Here is a 20,886-nt window from a genome sequence, read left to right as displayed (position 1 = left end):
CGATAAGCTTCACTCTATACACCATCCCTGGATGTCTCATTGGACATCTTCTAAGGGAATAATGCCCATATTATCACTTTGTCCTTGTGTAAGTCTAGGTGTAACTTAGCGACGCTCTCCAGTACTTATTTATTCAACGGTGGAAAATTTATGTCAGGGAATAAGAAGAAAGGCTATTTATAAAGTGCTTATATATACCCAACTACGGTTGGCATTTCGTGCACAAAAAGTCAGGAAAGTGTGGTGCAAACACGAAGTGTAGAAAAGGCGTAGACATTGTTACTATATCTAAATGTAATCTTAAATATTTATGAGATCTGGGCCGACATACTATCGATGTATGGCTTAAAACTTATAGGCTAGGAATTCTATAATTCACTGACAGGAATTCTGACTTGTTGATAAAAATACCACTGGAAAAACATTTCCACACTTTATGTAATCCAGTAAGTATGATTACCTATTTACATAATGAGTTGTTCAAAGCGAACTACATATCATAGGTGGATGATTGCTCTTGCACAACGCCATGTTCATACATATTACCGTTGTCATTGGGTTAAGATGTTGCCATAAATAAATTCTGGGAATTTTACGATGGCGATTTTTACCATTTACGCCATAATTACCATCTTCCCATCCACGACAGGTTTCAATTTGTCCATCTTTGGCCCATGCATCTTCCACTTTTCTACCTTCAACCAAATTTCCTTAGACATTTTGGAAAATACATTTGACATGTCGCGTCTCCTCCTTAGTACTTTATCTCATTTAAAAAACGGTACAAATTTCAGACCCAAGTAGCCAAGATTATCGGGCCGAAGGATATTAAAGGGTGGCATAGTTGGGCGATGGTTGGCCGACTGTGCCAACCATTCCCCTCCCGATTTTTGCAGACAAGTTTTAAGCAAAAAGTGCATGTAGAAATTTTTACATTTACTTCCTTCCTACCGAGGGTGGGACAAGGTTGGCAAAAGTATATTTAAATTGCATCTGACAAAAACTGTCGGCACGAGGTCGTACCATCCGTGGCCAAAAATACCATAGTGCGCCATCTATCCACTACAGCGCCAATCGTACTTTCAAGTCCATTTCCAGCACGAGAATCTGCCAGCATGGCTAAAATCACTTTTCCTCCAAAAAATAAATTCGCCATCGTCGAATTTAAAGAAGATGATAACTCTGTGTCGATAGTGTCAACAAGTTGGCTCATAGACTTATCCACAGTCCTCTGGCCATCATCACCCAACGTCACTTCTATGGTGAAAAAACACAAGGCACCAGAAGAGAGTTGGGCACGACATAATTGTAAAATTTTGAAAATTAAAGGTGAGTTAATAAAGCGATAATAATTTTAGATGAGATAATAATTTTATCATTTTATTTCCTAATACGCAAAATTCTTATCTTTTTTATTTCCAGATACTTTTGATGATGCACTTGTTGTATTGCGTTTAGCCGAGAAATCAAATCAGTCGACATTTGAAACTACCGTGGATGAGGATGAAAGTCGTCGTCCTAGGCGACGAAGACGAAATAAACAAAAGAAAAAAGTAAACTCTGAATCTTCTGGGTCGTCGCCGAGTAAGGACCCAATTGATAGCGACATCGAAATTCCAAGCACGTCATTTACCTCAATTACTACGTCAAAACCAGTCGAACCGAATTATTCAAGTGATTCTGACCACGATCAAATTCACTCGCCGAGTGTGTCCAACGGTATTTAAACATTCTTTTATTTAAAGTGTTTTTAAATTGACTGTTCTGTTCACAATTATGTAAAATTATATATGATTTCCTCCTTATTTACGATTTTAGTTGGTCCGAATAGTTGCCCAATTATATCAAGTCCTAAGTTGATATTGGTTGATCACGGAACGGTGGCATTAAATTCCAACCTTGATTTAAGTGATATCCCTCCAAGTGTTAACAGTCTTCCAGGCTTTAGTGGGGATTTAGTTGGCAAAAATGACACGGGTAGCTATTTTATATATATTTGTACAGATATACATAAAGTCATTGCTTTATGTATCTAAAATTTATTCGTAGAATTTGAGAAAATCGTTATTGATCGTTTGGCTAAATTGGAACAACTTGTCACGGAACTGTTGAGAAGGTCAGGTGGGATTAACATATCTCCCCCAACTAAAATAAAATTGCACAAAATTCCTGTGGTGACTGTTGCTGAGTTTAAGTCATTAAACGTGTGGATTCAGGTGCAGGAAAATCGTGACTGTTTGGTAAGGGTATAAAATTAGTTAAATAAGTTTAGTGTAATAATAATCTTCTATTTAGGTCACGGAATTGGCACTCATTGGCGCAAAAAGGCTCTCTCTCCTGGTTAGCAGAATACTGAAAAAACTTTTTGCAAATAGTCTCGCAAAAATCATTACTGTCACTGGAGCAGGGAAGGATATTGAAATTGCTTTAAACAACGAGCCAATTTATCAAATTATAAGAGGTAAGATCTTGAGTGACAGTACAGATCCAAAGTTGTAATTTAATGAAGTTGGAATTTCAATGAATTGATTAATCTAGATTCCGTGCGTGCCACAAACGGTTATAGTTTATCTACGGACCAGGAAATTGGAAGTTATGTTGCATCGTGGCTAAAGGGTGCTGAAGACAGAGAGGGCGGACGAGAAAAACGACGACAGAATGCTAACCTCAAACAGAACAAAGGCAAGAAGAAGGAAGGCGGAAGTGGCAACCCTTCTTCATAATATAAATATAGCTTCCTCCTCTACTATTCTAGCGCCAGTATCAAGTGTGGATGGTGAATCAGTTTCAGAATCTCAAGTAATAATTAGTAGTTTGCATGATAGTGTAGAATATTCGTCAAATTCAGAGAATAATAGTTATAGCTTTACAAGTTTCAGTGAAAACGAATCGTTCAATGAAGAGCAAACACCATTTCCTCAAAAACTTCGAGGATGGGCTTTGTCCCATAATATTACACATGTTGCTTTAAAAGAATTATTATCATTATTATCTAGTAGTCTCAAATTAACAGTTCCACTAGATCCTCGAACATTATTAGAAACTCCCCGAGTAGTTGAAACTGATTTTATTTCTGGTGGAGAATTTGTATATTTCGGAATAGAAAAAAATTTAAAGAGATCAATTTCAAATATCGCTCACCTCGTTCAGCCAAAATCAACAATTTTTAGCAAATTTTATCACGATTTTGGCGAAAATCTTGTAACAATATCTGTAGGTGTGGATGGTATTCCATTAAGTAGGAGTACAAGATCCCAATTTTGGCCGCTTCTTGGTAAAATTGATCAACTTAAAATTAATTCAATTTTTGTAATAGGGCTATTTTACGGAGTTCAAAAACCTACTAATTTAGATTTTCTAAATGATTTTATTGCTGAGACAATTACACTAGAGAAGGATGGATTTAATCATTTAGGGAAGAAATTTCGTTTCAGAATTTCCTGTATTATTGCTGATGCTCCAGCTAGAAGTTTCATTAAGGGAATTAAGAATCATAATAGTTATTCAGGGTGTGAGAAATGTGTTCAACACGGCGAATTTGGAAAAAGTGTAGTGTACACTGAATTAAATTCAGCTTCGCGTACAGATGAATCGTTTCGTTCACAATTAGACGAGAATCATCATAAATTTTCTACTTCTTTATCAAAATTGCAAATTGGCTTGGTCTCGCAGATTCCATATGACTATATGCACATGTGTTGCTTAGGGGTCATGAGAAAACTTTTGCGACAGTGGGCAAAAGGGAAATTGCCTCATAGAATGCAGAGTAAAATTATTAATGAAATTTCAGACAGATTTATAAATTTCAAAACGTTTATGCCTCGTGATTTTCAGCGAAGACCAAGAAGTTTGAATGAGATTGATAATTTTAAGGCCACGGAATTTAGAACGATAATGCTGTACACAGGTCCAGTAGCACTGAAAAATGTCTTACCGGAGAAGTATTACATTCATTTCCTTTATTTTCATTGTGCTATGTTTATTCTTTTATCGGCCAATGCTGATGACCCCGAGTGGAACGCTTTAGCCAGGCGGTTGTTGACAAAATTTATTTTACAATGCAGAGTCGTATATGACAGTAATTTTATGGTTTATAATGTCCATGGTTTATCACATATTCATGAGGACGCTCTAAACTTCGGACAATTAGATAATATTAGTGCGTTTGGTTTTGAAAATTTCATGCAGCAACTGAAGAAAATGACAAGAACAAAAACATTTTATCTCCAACAGGTTGCAAAAAGAATCGTAGAAAACGAAAAGTGTAACGTTATTAAGAGAGAATTAGACGAGAAACGCGAAAATTTTCAAGCAAACAAAATAATTGTAAATAGCTGTTATTCTCTGAATTCTGGTCAAATTATTATAGTTCGAAGAATTACGTACAATAGATTTAAAAATGTTAAAATAGTTCATTACGAAACATTTAGTAACAAAAAATCACTATACGAAAAACCTATAAGTAGTTGTAAGTTAGGAATTTTTATTTTAGGAAATGAAATGAAAAAAACTTGTGAGCTGAATTGTTTACAAATTGCACATAGATGTATTTTGTTACCCTTTAAAGAGAACTTTGTCTGTTTTCCATTACTACATGATATCAAATAAATGAACTAAATCAGAAATAAACAGTGTGAGATTATTAAAATTCGTTGGGGAATGGTTGGGGCCAACCATGGCATTGGATCGGTAGGATGGTGGGCGGCTGATGGCACGAGGTCGGGAAAAACATTTCCAACCTTCGGCCCGATAATTTTGGCCACCCACGGCCCGACTTAAAACACGAGGACAAGATGGTACCTTCGGCCGACATTATTGGCCACTCGAATACCACTGTCGGGCCGTTCAATCTTGGCGACTAGGGGAGTTTTACAAAATCCCGTCATTTCATTTTATGAGCCATGCTGCGTAAATGTCCTTATCGTCGCTCAACTTTCTGAAAAAGATGGTATTATCCGAAATTTCGTACAAACCTCAAACTTTTCTCTCCGTCCTGAACCATTCCTTATAGTCGCGACATCCCCATTTTTGCTCAGTGTGAAAAAATGTGTCGATTATAAATATCCAGCTCGAATATTTCAATTGCTCGGAAACCTGGAAAAGGATATTTTTAAACCGATTCGATTCGCATTTTGGTGCGTATTTTGCCAGAATGAATGGCAAAGACTGTCCTCCACCGGAGATATAAGAACGCTTACAATTCATAGGTTCGACACGTTTCTCACAGGTCTTCTTAAAATCCGGGATAAAAAAATCACACAATACAAACAACAGGTAGTTTGGCACTTTCGCACTTCCGAAGAATTTGCGGATTTAAGCTTTTTAGTTCATAAAAACGCGAATCTTCACCATCGGAAAGTGGAGAATTGAGCGCCGTATTGTTTCATTTAAGGAAAATTCGCCTTTAAAAAATTTAAAACCTGCTTAAATCCTCGAAAGTTACAGAAACAAGCCCCACCATCGGTTCCATTTGTGTTTAAGTACTTAATTTGTAGTCCTGGGTTTAAGAAGATCCGTGAGAAACAGACCTGACACTGACACGTGAATTTATTAGCTACACTGGGAATTGGTTGTCCAGAAATATCAGCTTACGAATTTTTGTTGCAAAAGATATCCATAATGCGAAATGTGTTACCTCTTTTTGGCCTAAATTTCCCCAAGAAAACAGCAAGTTTAAAAGAAGACTGCAAAATATACGGCTTTTTGTCTGCAACGAAGGCAAAATACTCTCCACCTGGGTACAAGCACGGCTCAATGTCTCTTTCATCCCGGGAGAGCAAGGGTCCAAACATTGTGCAAAATTCCGCCTAAACTTCAACGCAGTCCCGAGCACAGGCCCGCTTAGGTTCGAATTTGTTAATACCCTTCGATACCACGGTTTTACTAGGATGCACTTTTTCTACTGTAAGTTTGACACGATTCATGGCAAGGTAAAATTTTCAGCGTGGATTACACCGTTCACACCGTGGATCTGGGGCAACTTGATATTTTTCATATTGATCTCGGCGGGAGTACTCTCATATAACGATGTTGGGCGGGTATTATCTCTTAAATCACTAGTCTCAAAGCCCGCCCAGCGGGCTCCCAATGCAGAGCTTATTTTGCAACCATGTATGGAGTCGATGTTTTAACAGCCTATATAACTCTAAAATTTAATATTGCCTTAGGGATTTCGTCTGTCCCTTCTACTATGCCTTCGGATTTACTCACAATTCTCATTTTTACATTCTATTGTAAATGTCAGATCTAAGGAAATCGGGTTCAAATTTAAAACTGGGCCGCGTGCGACCCTTCGGCAGGGTACTGGTGAGATTTTTTATGAGACAAAATAAGGGCCGTAAACTGAAGGGAATAAATGTGGTTTGTGCGAAATAAAGAATGGAATATGGGCCAGTGCATACGGCACTATCTGCATATTCACACGGTGGTGGTGGTGGGCGTACTCCAAAAAATTTAAGCAGTCCGATTTCTTTAAATCTGACATTTACAATAGCTCCATCAAATGAAAAGTAGTGAATATTCGATTTATAATTTTACTTTTATAATTTTACTGATGTTAGACGACAATTGCACAACATAAATTCTTCAAATATCGATAGGTGGCACTAAATTGAGCACTTTGTGAAAATGGGGCAATGTGAACCCGGCCGCTAAATTCAAACCTGTACTATAGTCAGGTCGAACATTTCCAAACTTGTCCAATCCTGTTTACGTATGCCAGCCATAGGCAAACGTTTACGTATGCCAGCCATAGGCAAACGTTTACGTATGCCAGCCATAGGCAAACGTTTACGTATGCCAGCCATAGGCAAACGTTTACGTATGCCAATTTCATTCAAGAAACGTTTATAGATCAACACGTGTATATAAGCCTGTAAGCTTTTGCCAACTCCGTACAGTCGACGACTAAACTCAGACGAAGTTGGATCTCCTTAAATTTTATAACTCAGGGATTATATTGCATCCTAGTGTACGACGCAATTCTAGTGATCAGCTCCGAGTTTTACTTCATTGGAACAGGTAATTCCTTACTAATACAATATTTCATAATTACGTTCATTAGGAACAAATACGGACAAAAAACTGTGAGGTTATCTGGCAGAGTTTGTTAGCACAGCACTAAATAAAATTTCATTTAGAAAAATTTAAGGACTTTTGTCTCAATTTTTTGAACAAACAGTTAGTCCATAATAGTGACCTATTTATTAAGTAGCGCAAGCTACTTTATGCGATCGGTTAGTTAGTCTGTCTGTCCGTCTGTCAACACTAAAACTCGAGTACGCATTAAGATAATCGAAATCGGTTTGCGGCATCATACATATGACCCCAGGGGGAGGATCCCGTAAACTTTTGGACCACACCCCACCGGCGGCAGGGGGTGTGGTCGCAGTGTGATCGGGGCAAATTGAGATTTATAGCGCAAATTAATCTATGAATGAAATCCAGGTATTTTTCGCCATTTTTAAGGCGATTTGCATGAAATTTGGCCAAAACATGTTTTGTGGTGTGGTCTACATGTTGCAGTATAGCGCATGTGGTCAATTAGAGATAATTAATTTGTTTTTAATTAATTCGTTTTTAGGCATTATTAAAATTTGAATCGGTTAATTATTTGCTTTATATTGTGATGCATTCTAAGCATTATTGCGCTACTTATGTATCGTGCTTTGCCGCACTTTATTAGTTATAGTATTAACCTGTTTATTAGTTATGAATAAACCAAATAAAATATTGCTGTAATTTATTTAGCAGAAAATGTCTTTTGAATCCCTGGGAACGTTCGCACCTGGTGCCGTAGGAATTTTCGACCCCAAAGCCCCAAGGGAATTGAAGGGCCCTCATGATCGACACTGTGCTGAATGTGGATTGGTCATCTACAGGCAGGCCAAGGAGCGTCTAGGTAAATTCCAACCTGCTTGTATCATTAACCAAATTTCTATTTCATAGTTAAACAATTTTGCATTGAATTTCTAATTTTAGACAAATGCCCGTACAAAGCATGCAAGGCGCCGATGATGTTGCGTGATGGCTTTGATGCGAACAGCAAATGGGGGAGATGCCGAATTTGTGATTCTTTCATCCACAGTAAGTCAGCAAGTTTTATTGAACAATTAATTTTTCTAGGTACGTGTTTATAAGTTGTTTTTAAATTTAGGCTTTATGAGCTTTTGCCAATCGTGTGGTACCTCCAACACTGCTGGAATAAACAGAAAACGGCGCTTAGAGAAAATTGAGCAGAACCGATTGGAGGCCGAAGTCAAGAAAGCTCGGATGGAGTTGCAAGATCCAGACTTTCTTCTGTGGAAGGCTGAGAAAGCTGCCAGAGAAGAGGAAGTTTTGCTGGCTGCTGCTGCTGCTGTTTCAGAAAATAATCCCGCCCTAATGGACACAGATGAGAAGGTAGGCGAAAATGAAAAAACAGGAGAAGGAACAGGAGAGGAAAAAGTAGTAGATGGAAAAGCGGATGAATGGAAGAAAGTCGCAGAAACGGAGACAGCAAGGAAAATAGAAGAGTCAGCAGAAGATCATGGATCAGTGAAAGGGACGCACTAATTTGTCAATTATATTTAATAATTTTGCATTTAAATTCACTCTTATAGTTTAATTATTTCCATTAAAATAATTCATCTTAAGATCACAACTTTTGTACTATTAACGATCGACTTCATAAGCCCAACATTACAGTTATCTTTTATATATACCAACTTTAATTTAATCGTATAAAAGATTTACAATTATAACAGTTGTTATTTTAAAGTATACATTTTATGTAAATTTTTAAGTAATAATTCATGAAATAAAGTCAGTTCATACTGCAATAAAACTATTTAAAGCTTTTTCAATCATAATCTCATTTCAAGAATTAGTTTAAACTATTCCATTATAGTGTTTAGAATTATCATGATTTAATTAAGATTATCTTATGCAAACCAAAATATTATTTTTAGTTGTTGCAATTTGAATTCTAAACTAATAAGCCGTAATTTAATTGACGATGCCTCATTAATCTCATTTAAGTAATTCAGATAAAAAATTGAGTTGTATTTAACAGAGACTAATCTTCATATTGTGCTCAGATGCTAGCATTGTTAGGTCATATTTTCATAAATGTGCCTATAATTATGATACATACATGCAAAATTTCATTTCCACTGCAAACAGGAGTTACATTTTTTATTCAAACATAAAATAATAATTCATTCTATTAAATAATAATAATTCTATTTCATTAAATAATTCAGTCTGACATTAAAATTAATTAAATATTCATATCGGCTATAGTTCATCAGTGATTTAATATGCTTAATTCGTTAATTACTTAGTTGCTCAAATTCGTAATTTATTAATTTATTCATCCCATTTACGATATTGCAGCAATACTGAGGAATAAAACAATAAAACACGTTTATCTTTGCAAGAAGACTCAGGATACATAACGTCTGGTACTTAGAACATTTCACACAGTTTAGTATTTTATTCAATTCAATTGCATTTGAACATTTATTATCTCAACTCTACATTAGAATGGGAGCAAACACCTTATATTGTAACCGTTTTGAAATTTTTATTAAAACTACAGATAAGTTGGGCTAATCAAAATAAAAAAATACATTCTCGGTGGTGGCTCCCCATAATTCATTCGTGCTTGTAAGTTCCATCAAAGATTTATCAGAACCAAACGTCACGCAAACGCAGTACTACGCCAGACTTCAATATGCGTTCCAGGTTCGATCTGACTGCTCTGCTGGGAGTCTGTGTAGCTGGCGTTTCAACACGTTTTGCTCTCATTCCCATGTCAGATCTCCCCGAATGAAGAGCTCGCTCGCGTAAAATATTTTATCCTAATCATCAACATTGTTTTTGGAGAGAAATGGGTAAGTTTTATTTATATTTTGTTTTAACCTTTGCATTTTTAAAAGAGGCAAATTGATGAATAAATTTTTAAATGGATAGTTTGGAATTCTTGGATACGGATGGTGGGATTGGATTTTTGAATTTCAGTCTTTTAAATTCAATATGTAATTTCTTAAAGAGGGTTCACGCAGATAATACTGGAACTTGGTTTGGTTGGTTAAATACTTGAGTATTAAATAAGATATTTGAGTGCTTTCACTGATAATGCGAATTTGTAATTAAAGTCTTAAATGTTTTTTTATTGTTCTATTGCTTCTATTAATTCCTACTTATTCTATTGATTATTCCCTATTTATTTATTTTATTATTAATTTCCGTTTTATTACTGAATTAACATTTTATTATGACATTAACTTCACAGCTCCAGCTATTTCGAAAGAAGACAGCTGCATGATCTGCCTTGGTCCTCTCAAGATCGGAAACCTGTATTCTAGTGGATCAAGCACCAATCAAACCTGTTCCCACCCCTTCCACTTCGCTTGCATCTTGGAGCGCTGCCGCACCCAAAAAGGGGAGAACGAATTCAAGAAATTGGTGCCAGTACAACCCACATGTCCCATTTGTGTGCGGCCCATGAAATTTCTCTTTCCACTTGATGAAGAAAACGGTTAGTAATACAAAAATGATTAAGCTTATGAATTAATGATTATTATTATTAACCTTCTAATACTTAAATTATCTCTTAGGAGTATTCAAAGTTGAGTTGGCCCCCAGCTTTAAACAGGTTATCGTAGGCGTCACGAATGCAGGGACGCCTTTGATGTCATACATCCGTACTCAGAATGGTAAGAAAACAATTTGTAACTCCAATATGTAACGAAATTTAATTATTATTGTTTATAATATTTGCAATGCTAGAATGCTAATATTAGTTATTGTTTGCAATGCTTTATTAACCAATGTAATTAATTTTATTTAATCTGAATTTGCAGTGCAAGTGATGGGGTACACCAAGACGACGAACAATCCGTTTGCAGCTGAATACAAACAACAACAGGACCAAAAAATCAATGTTGTTGTTGATAAGATGGCTGAAGGAATAGTTAAGCGGCTTATTAAAAGGTGCGTCGTTTTGATTTGTGTCAATCAGAAATAGTGATCATACTTATTTCTCCTTCCCTTTGACCACTTTTATTGTTGTGCAAATTTTTATAGAAATTTTTCACAAATTGTTGTAATAATTTGTCGATTACATCCGTAACAATGGTTTTTTTATATTTCAGCTAAACGACGTCGCCTCATCTTCTTGGTTTCTTCCAAAATCTGACGTATTCCTGTTATATCTAATCGATGTTCCATTCCGTCTGCTGCCTCACGTACTTAATAGTAATTATTGTAATTAATTAATTCGAATTATATATTTATATATATGCGCTAATCCGTTCAGTTGTTTTCTTTAAGATAAACTTATAAATAAAGTTATTTAATATTTAAAATTCCCTCTGTTTGTTTAATATTTTAATTCATTAATCATAATTACATGAAACAATTACATCTGCTTACGGTGTATAAAATTAATAGAACGTACATTTTGATTTATTTCACCAAATAGAGCATTTATCTTCGACATCATTTTGGGTTACATATTATATAGTATAAAAGATCTCATTTTGCAAATTTTGGCACAATCACCATTGCATCCTGACAATCCTCCATATTGCACAGGCCTCCATCCTATATTTTGCCATATTTTCCCGTGTTCATTAAGATATTAAGATCATTTGATTCGGCTTTGGCATATGCATTATTGTTAATAGTCTCCAATCGGATTCCACACACGGTCCGCCCTCGAATATAGAGCCCAATGAAATGGATTGAAGGCGTTACTGGAGAAAATATCAAATCATAAATCTCCACGCAACCCTTCCTCTCCAACTTTCCCCTCATCAGCCAAAATTCGGGCAGTGCAATTATTGGATTCATTGTTGCAACTTTCTACACAATTAATTCAGTCCAAGTTGTCTAATATTATGCTTTCCCCCTTCGTTTATCCATCAGATTACATGGATTAAAACCCAGTCCGAACTAATAAGTTACAATTGATACTTCAACTTCGCATCATTTTCATTCGCCCTTTTCTACCCTGGGCAACTTTTTTAATCGCCCCACAATCGACTCATAATTTCAATCGAAGTTATTAAAATTTCAAATATAATTAGCAGCATCCATTGTTAGCGTGTTCTTGGAGTAGATTTAATTTTTATGTATCTGCTGTTTCCGATGAATATTAAATAAATTGTCGCTAAACTATCCAGAATTAATTTTTTATTTAGTTTTTTATTCTAGCTTGTGGCTCCGCCTATCGGACAACTCATCGGAATAGGATATCTTTGTATACTACATTTCTTGTAAATATTTTATTCGAATCTGGTAACAGCTTCCCATGCTCTAAAGTTGTCACTACGTGTACTTTCACATCACACGATCTTCGGACTCGAGAGAAAGCAACATAAAGTTGTCCATGACCAAACACTGGAGTTGGTAAATAAATCCCTACTTTGTCCATAGTCTGTCCTTGTGATTTATTTATAGTCATAGCAAAGGCAAGCTTCACCGGAAACTGTCTTCTCTTCAGCTGGAAAGGCAGATCGGAATCAGTAATAAGATCAATTCGTGGTATAAATACAACGTTTCCTTCTGCCGATCCTGTAAGCACTTTTGCAATAATCAAATTTGGTTTCAGATCAATTATTTTCAGTCGAGTTCCATTGCACAAACCACGTTTTGTATTCAAATTCCTCAATAACATAATCAAAGCGCCTTTCTTTAAATTTAATTCATGCGGTGCCGAACCTGAGGGTTTTAAGCTATTCAAAAATTCTACAGGATAATCGTTTCTGTCAGAGTCTTCGTCAGTAACCAACGAATCAGAGCTTATGTATGTCTTTGCCTCGCCTTCCAATATCTCCAAGATTTTTTCATTAATATTATCCACCTCGTCATTGGTTGGGCATAATATTGCTCTTTGTGAGAATTGTTCTACGTTGTCTGGAGTCAGAGTTTCGCCAAAAATATCTTTAATTATATTTTCGGAGGTTAACATGCTTTCAGGAATTTCAATCAAATTTTCGTTCAAACCATCTTGATTTTTCAGTTCTCCATTACCAAGTTTCATGAGCCAATTGCTGTACTCAATATCTAGTGATCGAACATTGTTGTTTAATTTCAAAACCTTGAATTTATTCCACAATGGGCTGAACTTAATGCTTGCTTGTACTACTGCAACTGCGTCTCCGTGAGAAATAATTGGAAGTGTTTGTCGGCAATAACAAAACTTTCCCTCCAAAAGGAACATTTTTTTCCATAATCTCTCTAAGTAATCGATTAACACAATTTAGTGCATGAGCAGGTGCCATTGTTGATTCGTCCCAAATCAATAATTTCGCCTTTTTGATTATATCGGCATCTTTACTCATCATTGTTATTCCAGATACGGTAGTTTCGTCAATTTTCAGACGAAGCTTGTATTGAGAATGGTAGGTTCTTCCGCCTTTTAAAAGATTTGCAGCAATACCGGTTGAAGCAACTGGTAGGGCATTCTCTCCTTGTCCTCTAACATGACTCAACAATGTCTTGTAAACATAAGTTTTTCCACTTCCTCCTGGCCCATCTAAAAAGAAGCATTTACTGCCATCAACCTCAGATTTCATTGCAGTTTCGATCTCAGCAAATGCTGCTCTTTGTTCGCTGTTGAGGGTAGCGTTCAGCTGTTCCCCTAATTCCCTCTCAACTTCAATTTCAGCAAAGTTAATCATATTTATTAGCATATCTCTAGGCGGATCAGGAAGTTGAAAGTCGGAACATTTGTGTTCATGGCCAATCAAGGTATCTTGAATATCTCTCAGGGTGTAATTATCACAGCCTTCGCACGTGGATCCAGGAGGATGACCGTGAACTCTAGCAAAGTCTTCGACTAAATTTTCTCTATGCTTATTCCAGAGATCTCTAGCATCAGCGAAACCCCCGAACACGCAAATATATGCAAATAACTCTCTGAGTTGTCTTGGCATAGAGGAATATGCTGCATCGTTAAGAGTGTCATCCCAAACGCTTTCATTCATAGTAAGTCCTCTAGCCAATGCGGCTTCATAAAATGTCGGAAATATTTGTCCATTAAATGTTCTGAGGGCATCAAAAGACGTTGCCCCTGTTACGTGTAAAAGTAATAATCTCAAGAAGTACCTTTCAGTGTCTCTCATATTTACGGGATACATTCGACCAATTGTCGTTTCTTGTCCTCTTTGGCGAATCACCCACTGACATTTTGCATTAAATACATAATGCTCTGGAATTTCATGATACTTAAAATTTCGAGCTTCATGTCTGATTTAGCTTGAACCAAGCCATCAAAGTCGAATCTCTACGTTCAGCTTTTTGAATTGCTTCGTCAATTTCATCAGGATCAAATGTGACTGATTGATCATTTGGAAGATGCACAGCCAACCGTTTAACGGTATGACTTTGATCTTGCATTTTAAATTTAAAAATTCGTCAGGCCGCTTCAGGTGGGCTGACGTATCTTGAATCGACATGCGTCTGTACTTCATCGATACTTATTTGTGCATTAGCACAATCATGTCCTTTGTAGGCATATTTAAAGAGGTATTTAACACTTTTTATAGATGCACACACTTCCACGTTAACATGACAATTGTATTTCAAACTTAAATAAGGGTTGTAAGGGACAACCCAGCTGTTATTAATTTCAGTTTGGTTGTCGAGTACCACGGTACCTAAATTTTGTCTTTGATATGCTGGATAACCATTGACATTGTTTTGTGTTTCTGATTGGAAAGGCTTTGGAAATCCTTTACAACATTTAGGTTTAAGTCTAGTTATTAAACATGGTGATCTAGATCCTGGCTTATTGCACGGGCCATGAATCATATTTTTTGTCACAACCTCAAATAGTCGTGGATGTGTATCTTTATTGGGAATTTCTGCTTTAACAATTTTGTCAATCAACGTCGCTGTTCTAGGTTTATCTTCCAGTTTCAAGATAATCAAAATGTGAGCATGAGGTAAACCTCGTTTCTGAAATTCGATAACATGCACTTTAGCCAAAACTGTACCAAAGACTTGTTTTTCGATCAAATCATCAAGAAGTTCTTTCAGTTTGAGTTTAAACACTCTAGCTACTAAATCGGGTCTATTTTCTGCTCGCTCTCCGGTTCTTAAATTTTGAACTATCTCATCCCATTTCGGATTGCAAGTCATTGTGACAAACAAATCCTCCGGTTTCCCAAACTTGCGAACAATAGTCATTGCATCTTGGTATTTTTGATTCATATTTCTCGGGCTCCCTTCAAATGTTGAGGGCAAAATAATTCTTTTTCCAGGTATTGCATCATGAGCTTCAGAAACATGATCTATTAATGATGAATATGAATCAGCTCGTAGATCACCTTGATGGTGTCTGATATAATTTAAATCGTTAGCCTCTGCTTTCACATATGCATCAACAAAATATTGTTGAGTTAGTTTTCCGCCGCTTAGAATCGGACTAAACTGATTTCTAATCGAGAATAAATACGAATAATACATTTTCAAAGTTACACGTTTCCGCTTATTAGTTGCTACAGGGGCTTCAGCAGGATTAAAAATTGCCAAGTCGGCTGCAAGTTCATCAGCCACTCTTGCTTTGTTTCTTCTCGTATTGCCAGTATTAATCAGGGTCAAATCTTCACCCCAACCTTGTTCCGCATTAGGATAAAAAATTGGATATGTCATCGAATCTAAATTTTTATGGAGAATGCTAATTCTTTTAGTTCCATGAACATTTTGTCCTCTTGATCTTAGGTGAACCAATAGATCTCTTTCTAGTGGGGGTTCTCCATCTGTGTTGCTAAAAATAACTGCAACTTCATTGCTCCGTTGGACATTATATCGCCTTGGATCAGAATTTCGGTTTTGTAAAATGGCCATCGAAATCTGATTTTCTACTCGTCCTTCGCGAGCTGCCTTATCTTTCTCCTCCTGTTCAACTTCATATAACATTTTGTATGCTTTTGCAAGATCATTGTGCTGCATTATATCAAATAATTTTGTCATTATGCGCTCTTTACAACTTGCGTTGGCTGGTTGATTCATTCTCTGGGCAGTAGCTTGTTCTTGATCAAGAATATAAATTTGAGCATACTTCCTAGGTTCACTCCCTTCAGGATGTAATCTTCCTGTTCTATGGTATATTTGACCATGGATTCTAAAGCAGTACGGGCCGAAACCTGGAGGTGCTCTAATTTGAGCTCCAACAGATGCAAAACCAAATGCACTATTATAGGATCGGATGTTATCAAAAAAGTGCTTTGAATCAGGGTCTGTTCCTGTCAACAATCCCTTAATGTAATCATTGGTCTGAATTTCGGGTAATTTTACTTTACCCTTATTACAACAAACAGTAAATTTTCCATCTCCTGCTCTTTCGTTTTCAAAATGAATAGCATTGCAGTCATTGCAAATAACATCAAATTGTCCAATATTGTGTAAGGGAAATTGAGACTCGTCTATTTCGTTGATTAATGCCATTCGGCAAGTAGCTTGTATTCTGCGATCAGCTGCATTAATTCGATTAGTTCTCCGCCGTTCTAGCCTTGCTAAAGTCTCGGGGACAGTTTCGTTTTCCCTAGATTTTGCATAACTTCGGGAGTTCGTGAGATGTCGAGCCGCAGTCTGCTCTTCGCTTTCATTTTCTCTCTCTAGTCGCTTTCGTGCAGCATCTTTTGATCGTTTAGGCGATGGTGCACCCATGTCATTCTGGGACTGCGAAGCATCATCTCTTACAACGAAGGTCTGTTTCCTTCTGCTCATTGTTACTAATTCAGTCCGTTGTATAGATTAGGAAATTAATTAATAAATGACCGAAGCCTCTCAATGTTGGTCTCAAAGTTAGTCTCAAAGTTGGTCGAAGCCTCTAAAAGTTGGTCTCAAAGTTGGCCGAAGCCTCTAAAAGTTGGTCTCAAAGTTGGCCGAAGCCTCTAAAAGTTGGTCTCAAAGTTGGCCCAAGCCTCTAAAAGTTGGTCTCAAAGGTGATTGACGCCTTTCAATTAAAAAATCACCGAAGCCTCAAAGATGGGCGAAGAATGAAAATGAAAGGGACTGGCCTCAGGGGGAGCGTAGGCTGGTAATTAAGTCTCAAAATGTGGGGGAGGAGAATGGAAACTAAGCCACTTCGGCCTAGGGTGTAGCGCAAGCTACAGTCGTCGATCCTTAAATTTACAGATTGCTGTTAGTATCAAATTGTAAACAAAATATTTAGCCCAGCAAAAAAATAATCATAGAACAGATACTCACTTTTAGCTTAGCCTTAGTCTTAAGCATGTATTAGGCTAAGGTGACACACAGGGAGTTATGAATTCCTATAATATAAATGCAGTTAAATTTAGTATGATGCAAAGGGACAATCATAAAGCTGATGATTTATTTATGAATCACTTACCTAGTGGAGACTACGACGGAGCAGAAAGAAGCCAGAGGATTTGGAAGTCACAACTGCTGTTGGCAGTGCTGTGGAACGATCGACACTGCAAAATATGAACTATTGTAAATACCACTTGTTTGATCTTTATAAAAATTGTAAACAACAATCGTAGTTTTAGATAGAATTCAATTCTTGCCTTATCCGTCCTGAAATGAGGGAAATAGGAGCAATGCGAGACTTACAAATTTGAGCGCGAGTTTTGATAATCAAAACAAAAGTTTACAAAATTCGATTAATTCGGCTATTAACACAATTTGTTCGGAAAGATAATGCTTGAACAAACCATAGAATAGTTTGTAAACAATTTATTATTTTAACTCACCTTGAAAACCCGAAACGAAACGAAATTTCTTTTTCCAAAATTGGCGCCTGGGTTATTGCCTAAATTGACGATTAATTGGCTGGAAATACTTTGAACATCAATTTCAAAGTCAGTGTGATAAACAACACAAATACTTTTGAAAACAAATGCGTTATTTTTTTTGCTGTAGAGCGGAACAAAATTTCCACACAACCATTCTCGATAAAGGTACGCGAAGTGACCTAAAAACGTGCTAGCAGTGCGTTGAAACGTTTTAGTCGCTGTCACACCTTTGCATAACGTTTTGGGAAGAAATGCCAAAATCACCATCTAGCGGCGAAAAATGCAACATTGTACCCCAAAAAGCCGATAGGTGGAGCGGGCGAGTAATTTGGATAATTATTGGGCAATGCGAGACACATGTAATCAAGCGCCAAATTCAATTGTGGACACGACCCACTGCACAATTCTTGGTTCTGATGGTCGCATTTTTTCCTCCTGGTTTTAGGCATGTTTTACGGGCAAGACATTTACGTACCGAAAAAGGCACTCCTTCTCGTAACTATACTGACTAGGTTCACATAAACCGGTACATGGTGTGGCATGAGTTGTCGAGAAACTAAAAACGCTCTTACACGTGTCCAATAAAATCAAAAATTAGTGTATACATGCATCAGCGTTTTTTCTCAGGGTGCCCCAAATTTTTCATATAGCCCCAAATGGTGGGAAAAATCATTTTGGCGTTACTAGTACACTAGATTCCTCCAAACCTGGCATACGGTCCTCATTTGGGATTGTCTAGAGCGCCTGAGTGAATGGAGTACCTAGGTTGAAATTGGTAATGCCAATTACCAGACAATTTTGTCAATTTTTTTCGTTTTTTCGAAGTATTTTGGAAATTTATTAAATGGTATCTTTCTACCTTCATATCTCTACAGAAACCCTATATTCTGCATCGAATGCCGTTTCATAGATCCTCATAGTTCAAATATTAAGGGTACTTTGTAGGAAGATCGATTTTGATAGAAGTTCCCAGCAAGTACCCATAATACTAATTTTCTCCACTAGTGTCAGTTCGATTTACCCCAATTTTTGATATGTTCAACATATTTGGTAGCAGAACAATTGTTAATTGCAAAAAAGGGAAAAATCGGCCTGCGTGACCTTGTTTCAGGGGTCAGGAGGAAACTTCGGGCAGTAAAGTCTCACATAACCCCATAACTGGGGTATCGTTGGAAAGGTCTCGGCATACGGAATAAGAATGTATATACTTTATAGGGTCTATGACTGCTCTCTGTTGTTCCAGAGTCATAAGAATATTTTCGAGTTTTCATCAATCTACTGTAATGTTAGTCGTCAATCTGCTCCTGTGTTAACGGCTGTATCCCTGGAAAAATAAAACTCAATAATATTCATTGGTCTGTAAACAATCAGGGGGTGATCCCAGATCCTACAAAGTATATATATTCTGAATCCTCTCTCCGAAACCTTTCCAACGATACCCCAGTTATGGGGTTATGTGAGACTTTACTGCCCGAAGTTTCCTCCTGACCCCTGAAACAAGGTCACGCAGGCCGATTTTTCCCTTTTTTGCAATTAACAATTGTTCTGCTACCAAATATGTTGAACATATCAAAAATTGGGGTAAATCGAACTGACACTAGTGGAGAAAATTAGTATTATGGGTACTTGCTGGGAACTTCTATCAAAATCGATCTTCCTACAAAGTACCCTTAATATTTGAACTATGAGGATCTATGAAACGGCATTCGATGCAGAATATAGGGTTTCTGTAGAGATATGAAGGTAGAAAGATACCATTTAATAAATTTCCAAAATACTTCGAAAAAACGAAAAAAATTGACAAAATTGTCTGGTAATTGGCATTACCAATTTCAACCTAGGTACTCCATTCACTCAGGCGCTCTAGACAATCCCAAATGAGGACCGTATGCCAGGTTTGGAGGAATCTAGTGTACTAGTAACGCCAAAATGATTTTTCCCACCATTTGGGGCTATATGAAAAATTTGGGGCACCCTGAGAAAAAACGCTGATGCATGTATACACTAATTTTTGATTTTATTGGACACGTGTAAGAGCGTTTTTAGTTTCTCGACAACTCATGCCACACCATGTACCGGTTTATGTGAACCTAGTCTACTGCACATTTCGTTCACTGTTCTTGGCGCGTTTTACGAAACATATTTCACTAGCCATATCATCATTGTCCCAGGAAATGTAGAATTTATGCAAAATTTTGCCCATTGTTGCAATCCGGGTATAAGATGGTGCACCAAACGAGGGATAATATCTCTGTGAAGACCTGGCTTAAACTTGATTTGGAGCGGTTGAAAATTTATGAGGAATTTAACGACAAAAAGCACGTGGTGCATGCCATGAACAAAAGTTTGTTTGATTTATTACCTTTATTACGAAGCGAAAGGTTCAAATATGTTTTCATGCACCGATTCATGTGGCGGGATGAGGTCGATTACTTGCTTGAAGTTATGAATAATAACTCGACAGCAATCTGTTCCGCGGTGCCTGACACGTTTATCAACCATGCGATGTACTTCTCGGCGAATTTGGTGGTTGGGCGAGAAATTTTGAAAAATATTGGAATTATTGAGCAGGGTGGGTTTTCACAATTTTGGAGAAGGTATGTGGCTCAGTTGAAGATTTCTAGGTGGAGACGTCAGTTACGGGGAAGATTAAGGTTATCGTCGACTGAATTTATTTTGTTGAAGGAGTTAATTAGTTTGTTTATTGTTTCTGGGACGGTAATGTTACTGGGAGTATTGGTACTTTTTGTGGAAATTGTTACGATTAGAATGGGGTACTCGAGGGTAATTGTTTTGTGGGTAAATTAAATTACATACTTATTTATTATCGGGATCCTGGTCATCCTATTTAAAATTCAAAATTAGTTTGTGGGATAAATAATTACATACTATACACATAAAATCAGTAAAAATCTTGACAGTAGTGGCTAAAACTATGTATTTAATATTAGATTTTGTTGCTGCTTTTCAGGCGTTTAGGCACATGTAGATATAAATGATTCGCGTCGTCATTAGTAGCATCATTTCCTTTTGTGTATGACAATGAATAACTATATATATGAAAATAATAATAATACATCCTCGTATTTTTTTAACAAGATTTCACGATCTAAATGATTATGTACATATA

General features: G+C 36.8%; 4 protein-coding genes across 4 annotated transcripts; 2 read left to right on the top strand and 2 right to left on the bottom strand.

Moving 5' to 3' along the window:
• The first annotated feature begins 801 nt into the window (after nucleotides 1–801).
• LOC118437425 lies at nucleotides 802–3,391 on the top strand. The gene is made up of 6 exons (XM_035856418.1): nucleotides 802–1,329; nucleotides 1,423–1,719; nucleotides 1,819–1,977; nucleotides 2,050–2,240; nucleotides 2,296–2,461; nucleotides 2,539–3,391. Exons 1-6 carry the CDS (start codon nucleotides 1,116–1,118, stop codon nucleotides 2,721–2,723), a joined length of 1,212 nt encoding a protein of 403 aa, XP_035712311.1. The 5' UTR covers nucleotides 802–1,115; the 3' UTR covers nucleotides 2,724–3,391.
• Nucleotides 3,392–7,983: 4,592 nt separating this feature from the next.
• On the top strand, nucleotides 7,984–8,827 carry LOC118437385. The gene is made up of 2 exons (XM_035856350.1): nucleotides 7,984–8,085; nucleotides 8,156–8,827. Exons 1-2 carry the CDS (start codon nucleotides 8,013–8,015, stop codon nucleotides 8,551–8,553), a joined length of 471 nt encoding a protein of 156 aa, XP_035712243.1. The 5' UTR covers nucleotides 7,984–8,012; the 3' UTR covers nucleotides 8,554–8,827.
• Nucleotides 8,828–11,589: 2,762 nt separating this feature from the next.
• On the bottom strand, nucleotides 11,590–14,388 carry LOC110855596 (ATP-dependent DNA helicase pif1-like). Its single transcript, XM_022104005.1, has 4 exons — nucleotides 14,280–14,388; nucleotides 13,191–14,062; nucleotides 12,326–13,087; nucleotides 11,590–11,850 (listed from the first exon to the last, which is right to left on the bottom strand). The coding sequence occupies exons 1-4, from the start codon at nucleotides 14,386–14,388 to the stop codon at nucleotides 11,590–11,592; spliced, it is 2,004 nt and encodes a 667-aa protein (XP_021959697.1).
• Nucleotides 14,389–14,406: 18 nt separating this feature from the next.
• On the bottom strand, nucleotides 14,407–16,722 carry LOC110855595. The gene has a single exon (XM_022104004.1). It carries the CDS (start codon nucleotides 16,720–16,722, stop codon nucleotides 14,407–14,409), a length of 2,316 nt encoding a protein of 771 aa, XP_021959696.1.
• Nucleotides 16,723–20,886: the final 4,164 nt, after the last annotated feature.

The sequence above is a fragment of the Folsomia candida genome, unplaced genomic scaffold, assembly GCF_002217175.1.
Source record: "Folsomia candida strain VU population unplaced genomic scaffold, ASM221717v1 Fcan01_Sc013, whole genome shotgun sequence".
Lineage (NCBI taxonomy): Eukaryota > Metazoa > Arthropoda > Collembola > Entomobryomorpha > Isotomidae > Folsomia > Folsomia candida.
The sequence above is the reverse complement of the archived record's forward strand: the minus strand, read 5'-3'. Positions and strand labels throughout refer to the sequence as shown.